Below are 16,862 nucleotides of genomic sequence, written 5' to 3' on the forward strand. Positions count from 1 at the left end.
TTAGAGAAGGATGGCAAAAGCTTTACATCTACCTATATACCTAGGTACAGATATTATTTCTGACTCTTTAGTGTCATAAAGTTTAATTTGCCAGAATCTAATGAGACTCCTGTTACTGTCATGGAGTGAAAGACAGGAACAAGCAAAAATATTTTCCCAATCACTGATAATAAGAAACAGTATTAAAAATATAGCAGATGGAATATACTTGGCTTACAGGTACCGTTAATCACGGTCCCGAGATTTACCTTAGTCTTGCATGTTGTTGGTATGGGAGGATAAGATTGAGTGTTAGCTTTAAAAAGTCTCGGCTATGAGTAAAACAACACTAGGCATGAAAAACAGAGGCAAACGTGTATCCCCCAACAGTTAATCGTGGAAAAGAATAGACACAGAATGTCCTACCTCTTCTGGACGTTTCTGTGCCACCGATACCAGCTCTTCAGAGCTACTTCTTGAGGTAGAGGGTACCACATTACCTGGGGCCTCTGAGACCACCTCATTTGACGGCTCGGAGTCCTGAGGGCAACAGAGACAAATAGACCCCTCAGCAGCGTGTTGACGTGGCACGCCAAGAAAATGAGACTCTTCAGAGGAACTGTGCTCTAAGCACAGAGAAATGAAAAATACTTGAGGTCTAAAACTCTACTCTTTTTACTCTGGGCAACTTCTTTTACCCCAGAGGCAAAAACATCTGTCTTCTTACATTTTCTCTTAAAATGGTAGTATCTTCTTCACAAGATCATTGTTAAGACTTACTAAATAGCTATATGGCATTTCAGAATTGCAAAGTTCTGAATAAGCACGCTTGTTTTGCCCATACCTACCCCTGCTCCTGAACTGCAAGGAAGGGAATATTACATTTCATCCCCTTATTTAAGATGGACATTTCTGCAAAACGGTTGGGACCATGCTAGAACAACCCCTCCCAAATGTATTTTATCAATCACTGCAAATTGATATAGCACACAACCCGGTAAAGTTAGAAAAGTTAGTAGAGTTGGCTGTCTATTAGCAAGTTTAACAGCACAGTAAAATAAACAAAATAAAAATTCTTAAGTAGTTTACATTCTACTTTCCAAATTACCTTGACTTTGCAATGCAACATGACTAGATCAGTTGAAACAAAACCCACTTTAATACCTTCACTGCTTTACACAGTGGTTTTGATAACTGCATAGATTGAGATATTTTACTACAGAGAAAAAAAATCCATTAATCAGTACTATCTCTACTGTGCTTATTGTAATGCTCATTACAGAAGATACCTTAGATGTCATCGCTCAGCAAGCAGAATATGTGCTTTTGATATATCACTTTCTCTCTACAGTCATTAATTGCAAGGAAATCAAGATTATACTTTTGGAAACTGCAAGCTGCAAAGCTCATTATTACGTTTTTCAACATAACAACCTCTAAAAAGTAAATTAAAATTTTGTAATGATAATATTCAGCATTTGCAGTTTAGCCCAATGTATGTTTGGACTGTTGGAAGGTAAAAAGTGAACACTGTGGTCAAACACCCGTCACTGAATCACATGGACAATGACAAGTAAGACCAGATATTGTAAAAGAATTAATACATGGAGGGGGTTGCTGGAGGCTAGAAAGTTGGAAAAATCTCTTTGGGCCTGGAGGGGGAATACTCTAGTATCTCTATTTCACGTACCTTTTCAAGTGAATCCCTTTAAAATAGTTTCTGAGCTTAAATATTTCAAATAAAGCTTTTTATGCCTTTCTCATCGCACCACCTCTCTGTGACTTAGAAAAAGGATATTCTGGCCCATTCTGTGGCTTATCACCTTAAGTTTAAGGTTCAGTATGAGGAAGACATTTTAGGAAAAATCAGCTTTCAGCAATGACTAAAGAATACTACCGATTAAAATGTTAACAATGAAGTCCAACTGCCATTGCACTGTACTGTTTTATATGTGTAAGCACTAGATCTGTGGAACAAAAGGAAAAATGAGATACCTTGGTAGAGCTACCACCCCAAATAATTCCACGACAGGAATAATAAAACACTATTTCTCAGCTTTCTCATCTCCTCAAAAGAATATCAACACCACAGCTAAACACAGTGAACTACAAGGAGAAACATCTCTAGCATTCTGGTAATAAAAGTCTGATTTTCCTCTACCGACTGTACAAAAGCCCCATGCTCTATATGCCATAAAAATAAACTTTGCATCATATTCATCCTGACAGCTTGCTCGTTCCCTAGCAGATCTGGACTTGCACAGGCAAATGTCCTCTCTCTCAAAGGCCTCCTCAGTTTGGTTCCTAGTAAACTATGACGATGGGACTATCTCTTCTTGTTGACCCAGTTGGCCATGAACTGACTCTGAGTACTGAACAGTACTGTTTTGGTTTCTCCTTGAGAACTGGAACGTTAAATCATCGCCATGCAATTTATCAGCTCAATATGTTTCCAGAAGATCTTTTGTGCTACTTACAAAACCAAAAGTAACAACCACATCTGCTGGAAGAAAATGACGTATATGTCTGACTTCTTTGGTTCAGTGATTTCTCTCCTTGAATTCTGCCTGTCTTTTGTGTCTGAACAAACTTGTATTATGTTGCTATTACCTGTGGCCGGATAATGGTAGCAACATTTTTTTGTTGCTTATGATCTTTGAAAGTAATAAACGATGGTTTTCAAAAATGGTCGGAGCAACTGCAATGTGGTAAACATACATTCCTGTTCCATTCCTCTTGCCTCAACAGGACCAGCACATCACAGATTCTCTTCCCCCATCAAGTCTCGAATATCTTCTTTCCAAGCAGCTTGGCCATCCTTCTCTATAGTTTTCTTAATACTTCCATTTTTAAGGAGACGGATGGAAAACAAATTTACTTTATTATTCAGAAAACAAGCTGAAAAAATGCATCTCCCTTTCTAATTACACTGGGTTTATTATATCTGTCCTGGTTTCAGCTGGAATAGAGTTAATTGTCTTCCTAGTAGCTGGTATAGTGCTATGTTTTGAGTTTAGTATGAGAAGAATGTTGATAACACACTGATGTTTTCAGTTGTTGCTAAGTAGTGTTTAGACTAAGTCAAGGATTTTTCAGCTTCTCATGCCCAGCCAGAAAGAAGGCTGGAGGGGCACAAGAACTTGGGAGGGGACACAGCCAGGACAGCTGACCCAAACTGGCCAAAGGGGTATTCCATACCATGTGATGTCATGTCTAGTATATCAACTGGGGGGAGTTGGCCTCGTGGGGGGGAATCACTGCTCGGGGACTGACTGGGTGTCAGTCAGTGGGTTGGTGAGCAATTGCATTGTGCACCACTTGTATATTCTAATCCTTTTATTATTATTAATGTCATTTTATTATTGTTATTATTATGATTATTAGTTTCTTCTTTTCTGTTCTATTAAACTGTTCTTATCTCAACCCACGAGTTTTACTTTTTTTCCAATTCTCTTCTCCATCCCACTGGGTGGGGGGAAGTGAGTGAGTGGCTGCGTGGTGCTTAGCTGCTGGCTGGGGTTAAACCACGACAATATCTTTTCACACTGCTGTCACTTCTTAGGAAAACTGTATAGAGCCTGGACAGACGTAAGAAAGGTAATCTATGTTACTCTGAATGAGTTTGGCAACATGTGAAGTACAGCTTTCAGAAATAAACATATTCAGTAAGTGGAATGAGATCCTTTCATGTAAGGTACAACGATAAAAATGCTGTGAGGTGCAAGTGAGAACTTTCATACAGCTTTTTCTCAGTCTGTTCTGAGTATGTGGCAAAGTGAGCAACAATTCTGGTAACAAATCCTTTACCTTCACTTGTACTCAGCAAATAAAACAACCTGAAAAAGTATTAACATTGTTTTCGTTACAGAAGTAAAGCAAAAAATCTGTATCTCTGACTTGAAACAACATTTTTACTGAGAAGTGTTAAAAGGAAAGATGTATTTCAAAAAGAATTAAAATTAGTTTCTTGTCCTTCCTGATTTTTATTTTTATCATACTGGAGTGACTTTGCAAAAAGTCACTTCTTTCTTTTTTCAAGGCTTTGTATGATGAAAACCATGTCAATGGCACTTCTCATTGATCTGTGAGCCCCAACTGTAGCAGTGATGGACACGCCTGTACATGGACATGTAACCTACACAATAAGTAATTTGGTACACATCTTTGCTAGTGCTTAAGCCCTTCTCATTTCATTAAAATATTATTATATTTTCCAACCTACTTATAAAAGCTCAGATATCTGCATTTTCAAGTTGGACAGATCAAGACATGGCTTTCTAATGGATCACAATACTTAATTATATTAATTAATAAATTATGGGGAAAAACCACTATTAAGTGGTACTTCCAGTTTCTTGAAAATAGAGAAATTCTTTATCAAAATATAAGTGCATCATAAACAAATACATTCAGAATGCTCAGGAATCACATTTTTCCTGCAAAATGCTGATTTTGATCAAAGCTCCTCAGAACATGACTCTTCTTGGACTTACAAAACCTTGAAGAGGAAACATGATACGTGTAGGCATTCTACTATGTTTATGCAAGAAAGACAGCCCTGCTTTGAACTACGTCTCTTTTCATATGACCTAAATGTTCACACGGTTTAAGGCACCACAACAACATTGGCTTGAATCAATCACAGTTGTGCAAAAAAAATAGTATTTGAATTAAATGTTGACACAAACACATAACAAATTGGATATTCTAGTCCTGGGACAGAACTTGCTTGCTAGTCTTGGCACCAGTTAGAACCTTCTTGGCAGCAGACACAAAAGTGTAGCTGGTTAAATTCTGAGTCTTGGACCTTCAGCATTTTCTTTTTTTTTTAATTCAGGTCAGCAGAGATCAAAGGTGACAATGACTGGTAGGAAGTGAGAAATCAAAGGTGTATCCAACTGTAGCACCTCCCTCAAAACATTCAGTTCTTTTCTCCCCTTCATCCCATTTGGCATATTTGCTATTTGCATCTACTGTAATAGAAGCAAACAATGTGCTTTTAGTTTTGTCCTTTTCTGCACAGAAGTATCATTGATACAGTACGCTGAAAAATCAATAGTGCATACAGAACAGATGTGGATTTCATTTGTGAGCTACAGAAAAGTGATAGATTTCAGAGGAAAATATTTACATTTCATGCTACGCTGATGTTGTGGCTTGATTTGAGGACTTGACTATTTTTACTTTTTGTTTGTTAAAACCCAGACCATTAAATACAAGATCAGTACACATACAAAGATAGGTACTGTACATAATTGTAAATATGATACAAATACATATATACAGACACGCATCTTGATAGGGAATGTTCACAGTGAACATCATGGTAAGAAAATACTCTAATTATTTACCAACCACAGAATCATAGAATCCATGTTACTGTCAGCACAGATGGTGAGTCATACGAAACAGAAACTCTACACAGCTTCTGATTTTGAAGGAAATGGAGAACTGAGGTATATAAAAAAAAGTATGCATAAAATAATTTGCTAGAAAGCATAAGAAGTTTCATTTGAAACAAGATGATGGAAAAATAGTGTCTTATAGTGGTATTTGTACCAGCCAAGCATCCACTATTTCTTCTGCCATTGCTACTTTAAAACAAAGAAAGCTAAAAAGAATTGAAACAAATCAGCCCAAACAAATCAGCCCACATACCCACACGCCTTTACAGATGATTTCAACCTGACAAGTTTGAATACATTACGTTAACTCTGCATCTGTTTTCATGTATCATCCTTTACCTTAGTCCAGTTGAAAATTACACAAGTAATAAATTAGCTTTAAACAAGTTTTGAATCAGCCTGGAACTAGTTTTCAAATTAAAGAGCCGTCAGTATATTACATGGTACTGTCATTTTATTACCCCAATCAATTCTGTGTGGCCTGAGGTGGAAAGAAAATGGATGCTGTCTTCATTTGCAAAGGGTTTATCTCTCACGCCAGGCTCTGAAAACATGACTGCAGTAATGAATTGGAAGCCAAAGTTACTAACAAAGACTTTTAACAGTAGCAAAGTAGAAATATTTGTCCCCCTTTAGACTTACAAAAGCAAAAAAAAAAAAAAAGCAAAAAAACCCAGTGCCCTTTCTGAAACATGAAGCCAGCTTCTTAAGGCTGAACAACTGTGGGCAGAAATTAGCACATTTCTATTGAAGTGCTAAAGTGCTTGTAGCCTCACAGAGTACCATTTGCAGTGCTGCACAGGGAAAGCCTTCCTGGGTCAGACCAAAGGTGCCTCTCCAGCCCAGACCGCAGAGCATCCCTCCATCAGTGAACCGGCCACTCCCACCCCTCCTTGTTCTCTCTTATACCCCAGGGGCATACTTTGAAAGTATTCACATCATCTTAGCTGGAATTTGGTAAAATCTAGTGAAGACCAGATATCTGTAGTTCTCCACAGTTCAGAAGCGGCCAAAGTAAATCCCCAGGAGAAGTGTAGAGTTTATCTCAATCTACTTACACGTGAGATCAATCACTTTGCCATTCCTAGGATTTTACCCTGCATTAATTAGTGAGGTAAGAACATGGGCTTTAAACTTTTAAATCATGCTCCACAGCTGTAAAATTTCCCTTCCTCTTTCTATTCTGCCTTTGTCACTCTCCTCATGCTGATTTTATTTAACATCTGCCAATCTCCTCTCTTCCTCTGCCCTCTCCAAAGACAGGAAATTACAAATGCAACCTTTAATGCACATGTGCTAACCTCCTACGCTGCCAGTCACAGAGGCAACGCTGTTGTTCTGTCCTTGGCTATTTTTTCTCTCTCTTGAGAAGGGGACAATGACTTCTATGTTTATACACTGTTAACACAACAGGGTCTCATTCTCAGCTGACTCTGAAACTACCTCAGTTCAGGCGATAAACCTAAACCTAGCTTTAAAATCTCTGCCACCTTTTAAAGACAGAAACAAAAGAAACACCTTTTATAATTCTCTGTTTTCCAGATATAGAAACTTAATTACATTCTTTAGCCTTACGCTATTTTTTTTTCTTCAAGCACACTGTGCAATATGTAGGAACTAAAAAAGTTTCAAGAAGTTTCCAATAAACACCCATCTGTTTCAATTTATTATCCCTCTATCTTTCAATAAACTACAGCACTGACAAAGCAAGCTTGCATCTTTGAAATGTGCCTACATTTCCAAGTGTCAAAGTGTGAATTCCCACTTTTATGGTTGTTTTAAAATAAGGATGCTACTATTGCTAATATTTTTACTAGAAGTGTTTGAACGAAGTATGAAAGGAAACAGGGTCATGCGTTTTCTCTGGATGGCTTCTTCAAATGAAAAAAAAATAATTTACATATATTTAAAGCTAGAAAGAGCACTCTCAAAATAATGTTTTTCACATTTATTCTTCCAGCTTTATCACATGCAAATAGAAACAGCAAACAGGAGAACATTTTACCATTTGAAGGTATTATCATTCACTGACCTCTGGAACCTGAATTAGTTTCCCCTTTCTAATTCACGTATTTTCTACATTTCCATTACTCAGTGTACTAATCCTACCTCTCTTTGGACTGAAATCTCCACCTTTCAAATCAAACTCTCCTAGATTATTGTATTTCCCTTTTACTTTCTCATCACCCATTATTTTCCAACGTTCAAAAGCTGTTCTTTTAGCTACCCTTTCAATAGCTGCTTTTTCTGACCCCGGAATTCTCTGAACTGTATTCAAAATCAACTCTTAAAACACCGTAATTAATGAAACCACATTAGAATACAAAAACTGGAATTAAACTTCAAAATACAGATTCACCACACTAATCTCATCTCATATGTATAATGCAAAGGAATACAACTTTCTTGTTACTGTCATGGATTAAAGCCATTGATCACAGGTACAATATGGCTTAAACTATTGGCAAAAATTTCTGTACAAACATGAACATCATTACCAGAAATTTTTAGAACTTCTTCAATAAAAGGCAAAAGCCAGTATCTATCATTTTTGTGCTAAATCTCCTATGTCTTGCATAATTTGGTAATTATCTGGTGCACCAGAGCAACAGATTTTATATGAATATCTTTTTGCAGGATGTTAATATACTGGCAAGACTGCTGTACTATGCCATTATCACTGCATATAAGAGTAACTCAATACTTTTTCCTTTTTTTGTCCACACCACTTTCTTCCTATATATCGCCCTGCTATTTTTTCTTATTATGAATTAGGTTACAGGCATATATTATAGCCTAGAAAGTTATTTTTGTCTTAATTTTGTATTTTGCAAAGTTTTACAAGTTATTTTATGGAGTTCTAAAAGCTCTTTAAGACAATACACACATAATTTACTATTGCCGGATCAGGATATTTCATCTTCCCTGTGCCCGTTTTGTACAGCTCTGATCTCTCCAATCTCTTTCCCCGCCCTGTCCAAAAAAAAGAAAGCAAACCCAAAGTTGCAAAACAAATTCTCAAACACATCAAAAGCATCTATGGCCACAATAAGTGTGGCACTTACTGTGTTGCTCTATGTCTGTTGCATATAACTGCAACTGTTGACTTCAATGTATTTACAGAATGATATGGGCACCTCACACCTAACATTTAAAACAAGGTTTTCTAAACAACAAATGGACAAAGACACCTGCTATTACTTGTGGAAGGCAGTGCTGCAGCTACAATTGCTCCATTAGTGAGGTGACATTTGGGTTTGCCATTGTCTGTTTCCTTAAGCAACTTTTTTTTTTCTTCAGAAATGATCAGGGGCAGACCACAGCAATCCATTCATACAGTCTCTCTAAAACATAGTTTTACTCATCCATATTTCTTTTCAAATCATGTTTAAATTGCCCCAAACTTTCCATGCTCTTGGATTGCTGAGGCAGTGACAACTTGGGAGTAAGGTACAGCGGCAAACTTACTTCCACCTCTCAGGGTCAAGCTGCACATTTGCACAATTTATGGTCGAAGTAGTTTGCTTTACTTCACTTCAGCAGCTTGGGAGAGAGCACACACAAGATTCGCTCACAATACTTAACTTGAACTAGAAGACTGAGCACTTCAGAAGATCTCTGCTCCAAAAAGCAGCTGCTTTATTCTAACAAAAATAGAATGTAGCTCAGAAAAGGCTTTCTTTCAAGCACACAATCTTCAGATATTATGCATCAGCATGCAGACTGTGCCTGTCAGATGTTGGAACAAAGCTTTAAATTGTACCATCTAACTTAATTCTCAAGACAGGGTCAGCACATTCATAGGGTTGGGTTTTTTTTCCCCTTTGAGAAGTCCTTTAAGTAATATTTATTTAGCTCCTTACATCTTCATCAGCAGTGATTCTTGCTCTTCAACTCCTTGAAGTTGTGATTTTTCCAATGTAATGCAAAACAGATTGATATTAAAATGCGTGATCACCAAAAGCATCACAAAATCATCAAAGGCTATTTACTAAATCAAGATTGGTTTTCATCTCTCCCCACTTCCAGAATTTTTTTCCAGTAACAAGATGAAATAAAGGGATTGCACAGTACATAATTTTTTGCAGTCTAAGGTTATTATGCAAGTTTCATAGCTCCCTAAACTTTCCTTATATGGCACCCACTTATCTGCCTGGGCTTCAAACTTCTTCTATTAACACTCTACCCTGCTCTGAGGGAAGGCTGTCTGCGTGCCCTCCACATCCTTCTTTCCACTCTGCCATGGCCCTATTTCTTAATTCACCCCATTCTTCCCTATAAGGGTTTCTGCGTATTTCTCCAAGTGGAGCTTTCTCATTCTTACGAACGTGTGTGTGCGCTCACATTTCACCACCTATGCCAAGAGCACTTCTTGCAGTCCTGTTATTTTTTCCCATCCTGCTTTTCTCTCTCTCCCTCTCTTCTTCTCCCTCTCTCTCTTCTTAAAAAAATACCATCATTTATTTTCAACTGATAAAACAGAAAAATAAAGCATTAAAAATATTTTTATGGCCTTGAATTAAAGAATCAATCTATCTGTAGAAAAGCTTTCTATAAAAATGTTTCTTATATCCTCCTTTTCAGATCTCTCTAACATCTGAATGTGCCAAATTAAAAAATCTCTTGGACATCCTTTAAGAAGCTTCAAACAAAAGTTGGGAACACTATTTTGTGGGTGCCCCTGACTTACCATTCGTGCTAGTCATTAGAGTAATTAAAGAAAATTTCCATATAACTTTACACTACTAGAGATACATACTCTTATTAATTTAAAGTAGCCAGCTAAAACACAATGATATTTTATGCTGTCAAACTGAGCTACGCTGACAACAGGCTGTTTACTAAAAAGGGAATGAACAGCCCAGTTGACACGGTTTAAGATGTGACATTAATCAGCCGCCTTTTGCTGAGCCCACAGGAACTGAAAGGTCACAACTAGTGCCGCTGTTTTAAAGCATCCTCAGAAAGGCCTGGAAATTCCTCATTCTTCCCTAATTAAGAACACTGTAAATGACACATGGAATGATGAGGCTAAATTCACTTGAAATGTCAACTTTACTGCCTTGTTTTAGGAGGCATGAATATTTTCCCTGTGTGCTTTGCTTTTTTTAAAGATTACATCTACCAGACAAAAATTCCTTGTGTTTCTCATCTGTAGTAGAAAACACCCACCAAGTCCCTTGCTCTTAGATACAGTTGCTTAATAACATTGCAGACCAAATTTTTTTTCAGTTAAAAGCATATGCATACAGTGCTTATACAAACATACAAATGATAAAATTTAATACCCTAGCAGTATATATCAATGTATTAATTTTTAGGCTTTTGACATTGAGACTACTGACATGTGAATTCCACAAATTCTCTTATCAAAATAGGAATGAAATAACTTTTGTAGTCAATGAAACCAAAACACAAATATACCTTTGATACAGCAAATATAAGAGTGGTTTTAATAGTCACTTCATACCAGCAACTATTGTGGTGTGGCAGGAACAGCTCTGTACAGCAAAGCAGTTGGCGTTGAGGATCAGCCAGATGTGCTATACATGTTTCAAAGGTACAACTGGTTTGGACACAGAGATGGCATGACCATTAGCAGTCAGAATACATCCTCAGCTTTAGTGTCCCTTGACAGGAATCCTGTTTGCACACTCTTGAGACCACTCAACATGAACCAAAGCGTAGCAACTGGTGGCAACTGGGTGATTCCTTTCAAAAACGCATTCCTGATCTTAATCAAAATGCTAAGATAAATACACACTGAGATACCTCAGATCAAGATCCATGCAAGTGAGCATACTGGAATGTAGAACCATTTAAGCTAATCAATAGGAAATGTTCAAAATAACAGGGTATTTTAAATACCAGCTTTATTCAGAATTCAGTAGGTTACCCTGGATTATCAACAGTTCCCCTCCTCCTCCTGAGATTCCCTACACTGAAAGCTCTTGGGTCTAACAGCCTCCCCCCCCCCCCCCGCCTTTTTTTTCTTCAAATCAAAAAAAAAAGAAAAAAAGAGAAACATACACACTTAATGCCTTACTTTTAGATGATGGTTTGATTGCTGCACTAAATTAATTGGTGAACACATTCAATCATCATAGGGAAGATCCTGGTTCACTTCCCTCTTCCCTCTTCTTAATAGGGTTCAAAATTATTTCCCAAGGGATTGCTTAAGCCGTCTTACTATTCTTTAGCTGAAGCAGGTCTCTTTGCATGGAAGAATGAGTCAGTGGGTAAAATGATTCATTGTATGTTAACCAGGGTACCTGAGAAAGGGTACAAATTATCTTTTGAATATTTCACTATTTTACATCAAGGAGCAGTCTCTGTCTATGCTGTACGCAGAAAGCAAATAAACAACAGGTCTATAGGTCATTCCAGTGAGACAATTAATAACAGATTAATAAATCACAGCTCCCAAATCTCAAACTTTTTGTATTTTCTCATAATTACCTTTTAAATGTAAGATTCTTGAAGCTATCCTTATATGAATACAGACATCTTGTAATTACCTTCAAAAAGTTCCTTACCACCAGCAATCCAAAAAAAAAAAAATTTAGAACATCATTTTGCTCTGAAGTTCCTCTGCCTTCTGCAATACTTTCAACCTAAACAAACAGTGAAGATATTATGCACTAAAAGAAAATGGTAGGACAAAATGCATATTCATTTAATACACAATATACTTGCAAATATTAGTAGCCGGTATATATCCTTACTTATTGCACAGGACTGGTTACACATTTAATATTCATTATGTCAATGACTGTATCAATCTGCTGACGCCTCTCTATTGCCAAAAATAAATATGTGATGTGATTAACCCACTCTAAGTACACTTCTGTGTACCTTCCATAAATACTGAGTTGTCTTGCTATTTCCTTTTTGACACTTCTTTTCTTTGGCTATTTATACCATATCTGAAAGGATACCATCTGCCCTTCAGTCTTCATGAGATTAGCACCTGGAAGAAATCTTGATATCTACAGATTCCAAGGTTTTCCACATATTGAATCTTTTCGTACTGTTTGACGCAGCTGAAATACACTTAAGACTTTTCAAACGTGCCCAAAGGTGTTTCAAACCACTGAACCAGATAATAATTTAACTGTTACCAGAGACACATTTACTAAAAAAACTAAGATAAACTTAATTGCTACCAGAATTTAACAATGCATTATACATTTTAAAGGTTTTGTGAAAATCTTTTCACAAGCCATCTTAAAATTCCACATAATATTTGTGCTTTTTATTGGTAGACCTGATTGTAATGCTTTTACAGTTATATTCCCACACAAGCTATTTGCTGAGCCCATTTTAAGAAGAGGGAACTTTTCTGCTACAGAATGCTAAAATCCAAGCAATGAGACACTCCTTTGCGCAGAAAGTGGCTGACACAGCACAAATTGGCAATGTCCAGCTGTCTTCTGCAAAATGTGATTAAATGTGGCCTGGCACCAAGAGAATCTCTATTTGAGCATGGCAACTAAACCTCACTACCACTATCTAACACGACAACAAAAAGCAAGTCTTGACTCTGCTAAAATTCATTATTTGCTTAGCACTTCATAAAATGGCATTTTTTTGGTTTCTTCCCCCCTCTCCTTTCTCTCTCCTGGTTCAATATGATTAGATTTTGCCCAGGCAGCATTAGTAATTTATACTGATGAGTGACATATTATTTAAAGTGACATATATGGCTGCATTTCTTTGAAAGACTTTAAAATAAGATCAACCTTGAGAGTAAACATGAGCAAGTAATTAGGCAACTATGATAATGTGTTCAGATCTTATCCAGAGACTAACAATTAAAGATCTTATTCTTCTTCCATCATATAGAATATAATTACAGGTGATATGCTAAGTTAATTTGCAGGGTAATAAAGTCAGACTAGTGAGGAATTAAGAGAAATAATTCTTCTTTAATTACATACCTTCTAGTTCTATACAAAACATACGGCAAGAAATATATTTCTAGGTAAAGAAATTTATCTCAGGAATTTGGTAGGAACAGAACACTACTTTGCAAAATTAGAGTGAACCAGGATGCCACCAGACTCCAGATATACCTTTGCACCTCTCAGGATTCCCTTTGTTTATGTCACTGCAAAGCACACACCTTTTGCTATTTTCTGTTGACTCTTCAATTCTTCATGAATATTCAAATTAGAAAATATTACACACAATGAAAATGTTTTTTAATACTGCCCTCCTGGCAGATTATATCATCTAAACCAAGAATTTAATCAAGGCTCAAAAGGTTAAAAAATTCAAACTCAGTTACAAGCTTTTCATTCACACTTTTTTCAGATGCTTTCAAAATCAACTTGTGTTCTACTAATTAAGTAAATAAGAATCAAAATTGCCACTAGGGTTGTTAATAGAAAGTAGTAATGGTCAATTACAATTTATTGGTAAATTTGCTTATGGCTCCGCTGTCAGCATGAAGCCCCTAATTATCAATACTCAAAAGGCTCATTATTTCAGGAACTCAAGAAGCAGGAAGACAACTGGATTGATGAAGTAGATCTGAATGTACATCAGTGGTGTAAGCTATGATGCTTTGGCACCTACAATTGGTGACTTCCACACACTTACATCTTCCTTTTGCAACTTCACTTAAAGGAATGTAAAACTGAGAAAACCTGGGTTAAAACTACTATCTCTGTGTCGTTTACATTTTAATATAGCATCTTCAACATGTAAAATTCACTGTCACACTACTGCTCAATATTGTAAATATCTAGAACTTGATTTTCAAAAACAAGAAAGAGGAAGCCTCCAGTTCTTTAAGGAGCAAGCACTCCCCCTGTCCTTCCTCGACACTACTCTTCTATCAGCCTTCTCACATCCTGTGAGAGTACATGTAAAATCTTCCTGTTGCAGGGTGCTGCTCAGGGCTGAAAAAGTGCTCTCGTTTTTTATTCTCTCACACCGTGTTAGCACAAAACCAGGTTTAGTGGCTTTACTTCAAACACAATGCTAGCTGCTTTTTGGATTTTTCCCAATTGCAGATAGGTCCCAGCAGAGATTCCTTGCCGCTCAGCCCTACAGTAGCGGGTAACGTAGGCCGTAAATTAATTTTGTCATGTCTTAGGAAGTGTAAGTCATAATTCAGTAAAGAGCTATATCCCAGATAAACCGTAATTGTAAGCAGATGTTGTTAGAAACATAACCTAAAGAAGGTAAGGAGTAGCAGTGGCGTTTCTAGCAGCTGCGCACAAAGAAATCTTGCTTCCTTGACCACTACCTTAGAGTAGGTAATGGTTATTCTATCTAAACCAAACCACATCTAAACTAGAGGTTTAGACATTTAAATACTAGATTGTGCGTATTCGGATTAGATGCATTAAAAATGCATAATCACCATGCTGTGTTTGTGATTTAAATTTTCAAGTCTAGTACTTTACTAATCAGATACCTCTTAAATGTTCCAATGGAAATTAGACATAGGTGTGTATTTTAACCAAAGCGATAATTAATGACCAAGCTTGTTTCTAATTTCAGCCATCCTTTTTGTTTTAACTTCAGTAACATATTTTTAGTCACAAAAAAGCAAAACTGTCAAGACAACTTATGAAAAGCAGGACTACCTCAGTAATAATTTGATTCATGAGACACTCACAAAACCTCTTGAAAAAATAATTTGCTTCATTTTAAAGTTAGTATAACGTGTGTGTGCGTAAAATGACATCAGAATGAATCACTGTTTTCAGCAGTGTTCAAAACATTTTTTCCACCTACTTTTTTCACAAATTATTCAGCATTATGGAAGGCATTAAATGATACTACTGCTCTGCCATTAAGAAAAAGAACTTATAACAGTGTGCAAAGTTTCAGCTTTGGAAAAAATTCTGCATTGTTGGGTTGATTATGAAAAAGAGTGAATGAAGTTAAGCAGCAAGTGATTTCTTCAGTCTCCTGGATAAGAAAAACTACAGGGAAGAAGAAAATGCATCTTGGAAACCAAACAATTTTTGGACCAAATACCATTAAAATGGGGCTTTTTTGACAAAAAAACTCACTTAAAACTGCTGTGCATATTTTAAATCTTAATTTTCTAAGAATATACCACGGGGAAAATAGACTCTTACCAGGTTTATTATAACTGCTGTTTTTTGACAAAGTTTAATGCAAGAAAAAATTATGTATTTCACTGTGCACTCCTATCTGGTACTTTATTTTTAAAACATTTTAATTAATACTCTTTCATATATCTCAGTGTTATCCTTCAAAATCAGAAATCTGGTTTTGCATTTGAAACAACAATATCTCATTAAGAAAAAGATCCCTGTATTCTAATTTCTTTAAACTTCTGGCTGGTATTTGATGTATTATCATCTGTTTAACCAGTCAAAAAGAGACTTGTTCAGACAACATTATGGGAAAGACAATGTTGTCCTGTATTGTCCCTTTTTTACTATACTTTTTTGATACAGTTAAGCTGTACCTATGAAGAAGTACAAGCACTAGAAGTCCATGATGAGGATCTGGCAGCCAGTAACACAGGGTATTGGAACTCGTAGCATTAATTTTGATGTGGAGAAGAATTAAAATATTTAAAATAAACATTCTGTTCCAGAAATACTTTACAGTGCTTAACCTTATTTTTCATTAAAACCTAAGCTTCCCACCTACACTATGGGAATCTTCTTCTGCCAACTAAGTGTATCTGATTATTTGGATTAATTTGAGGATTTAATACCAACTAACTTTATGCTGAGCTTATCCACTATTCATAAATCAAGTCCTATCTTAAGTTAATTTCAAGGCTGATTATTTTTGGAACATTTTATCATATAAATTATTCATTACATAGATGTATTATACCTGTGTGCCAGAAAATAACAGAGGCTGTGCCAACTCATTTTTTTCAATATGGTACCTGGGGAGCAAATATTAAAACAAAGTTGGCAATATTTCAGCCAACTGAGAAGAATTACTGTACACTGCAATTTCACACTTTTTTTTGACGGTCTTGATCGTGAAATTTTTTTCTGTGCCAAGGTTTGGCATTATTGAAGTTCTTAAAACAGGACATAAGCGGTGTAAGGACTTGTGTTAAATCTTCACACAGCCTTACAGATTTGGATAATTTTCTCGTGTTTAATTTTAAAGAAATCATTCCAGTGCCGATGTTTAACTGCTCATCACAAACCTAGGAAGACAACAATGATTTCAAAATAACCACGTATTTTCCAGTTGCTATATAAAATACATCTTTTGTTCCATGTCACGCAAGAAACCAAAGTCCTAATCTGATTTACACAGCATAATTCAACTCTCCTTAACCAGCTTTAAAATACATGAATATATGCAAAAATGTTTAACTTTATCATTCTTGATGACCATATAATAAAATAGATCATACCATCCACACCTAGTAAAAGTGAGAACAGATTCTACGTTTACAAATGCGGTCACTAAATTACACTGTACCATGTTATTCTGTAAACCACTTTGAAATACTCC

The 16,862-nt window shown here is 36.3% G+C and overlaps 1 protein-coding gene across 1 annotated transcript in view; it reads right to left on the reverse strand.

Moving 5' to 3' along the window:
• PHF14 (PHD finger protein 14) overlaps positions 1-16,862 on the reverse strand; it is a 168,581-nt gene that overhangs the window by 33,994 nt on the left and 117,725 nt on the right. Inside the window, exon 18 of the mRNA XM_052801334.1 lies at positions 406-519. Coding sequence (XP_052657294.1) covers positions 406-519 — 114 coding nt within the window. The remainder of the gene's footprint in view (positions 1-405; positions 520-16,862) is intronic.

This window comes from Harpia harpyja, chromosome 1, assembly GCF_026419915.1.
Source record: "Harpia harpyja isolate bHarHar1 chromosome 1, bHarHar1 primary haplotype, whole genome shotgun sequence".
NCBI classification, from domain to species: domain Eukaryota; kingdom Metazoa; phylum Chordata; class Aves; order Accipitriformes; family Accipitridae; genus Harpia; species Harpia harpyja.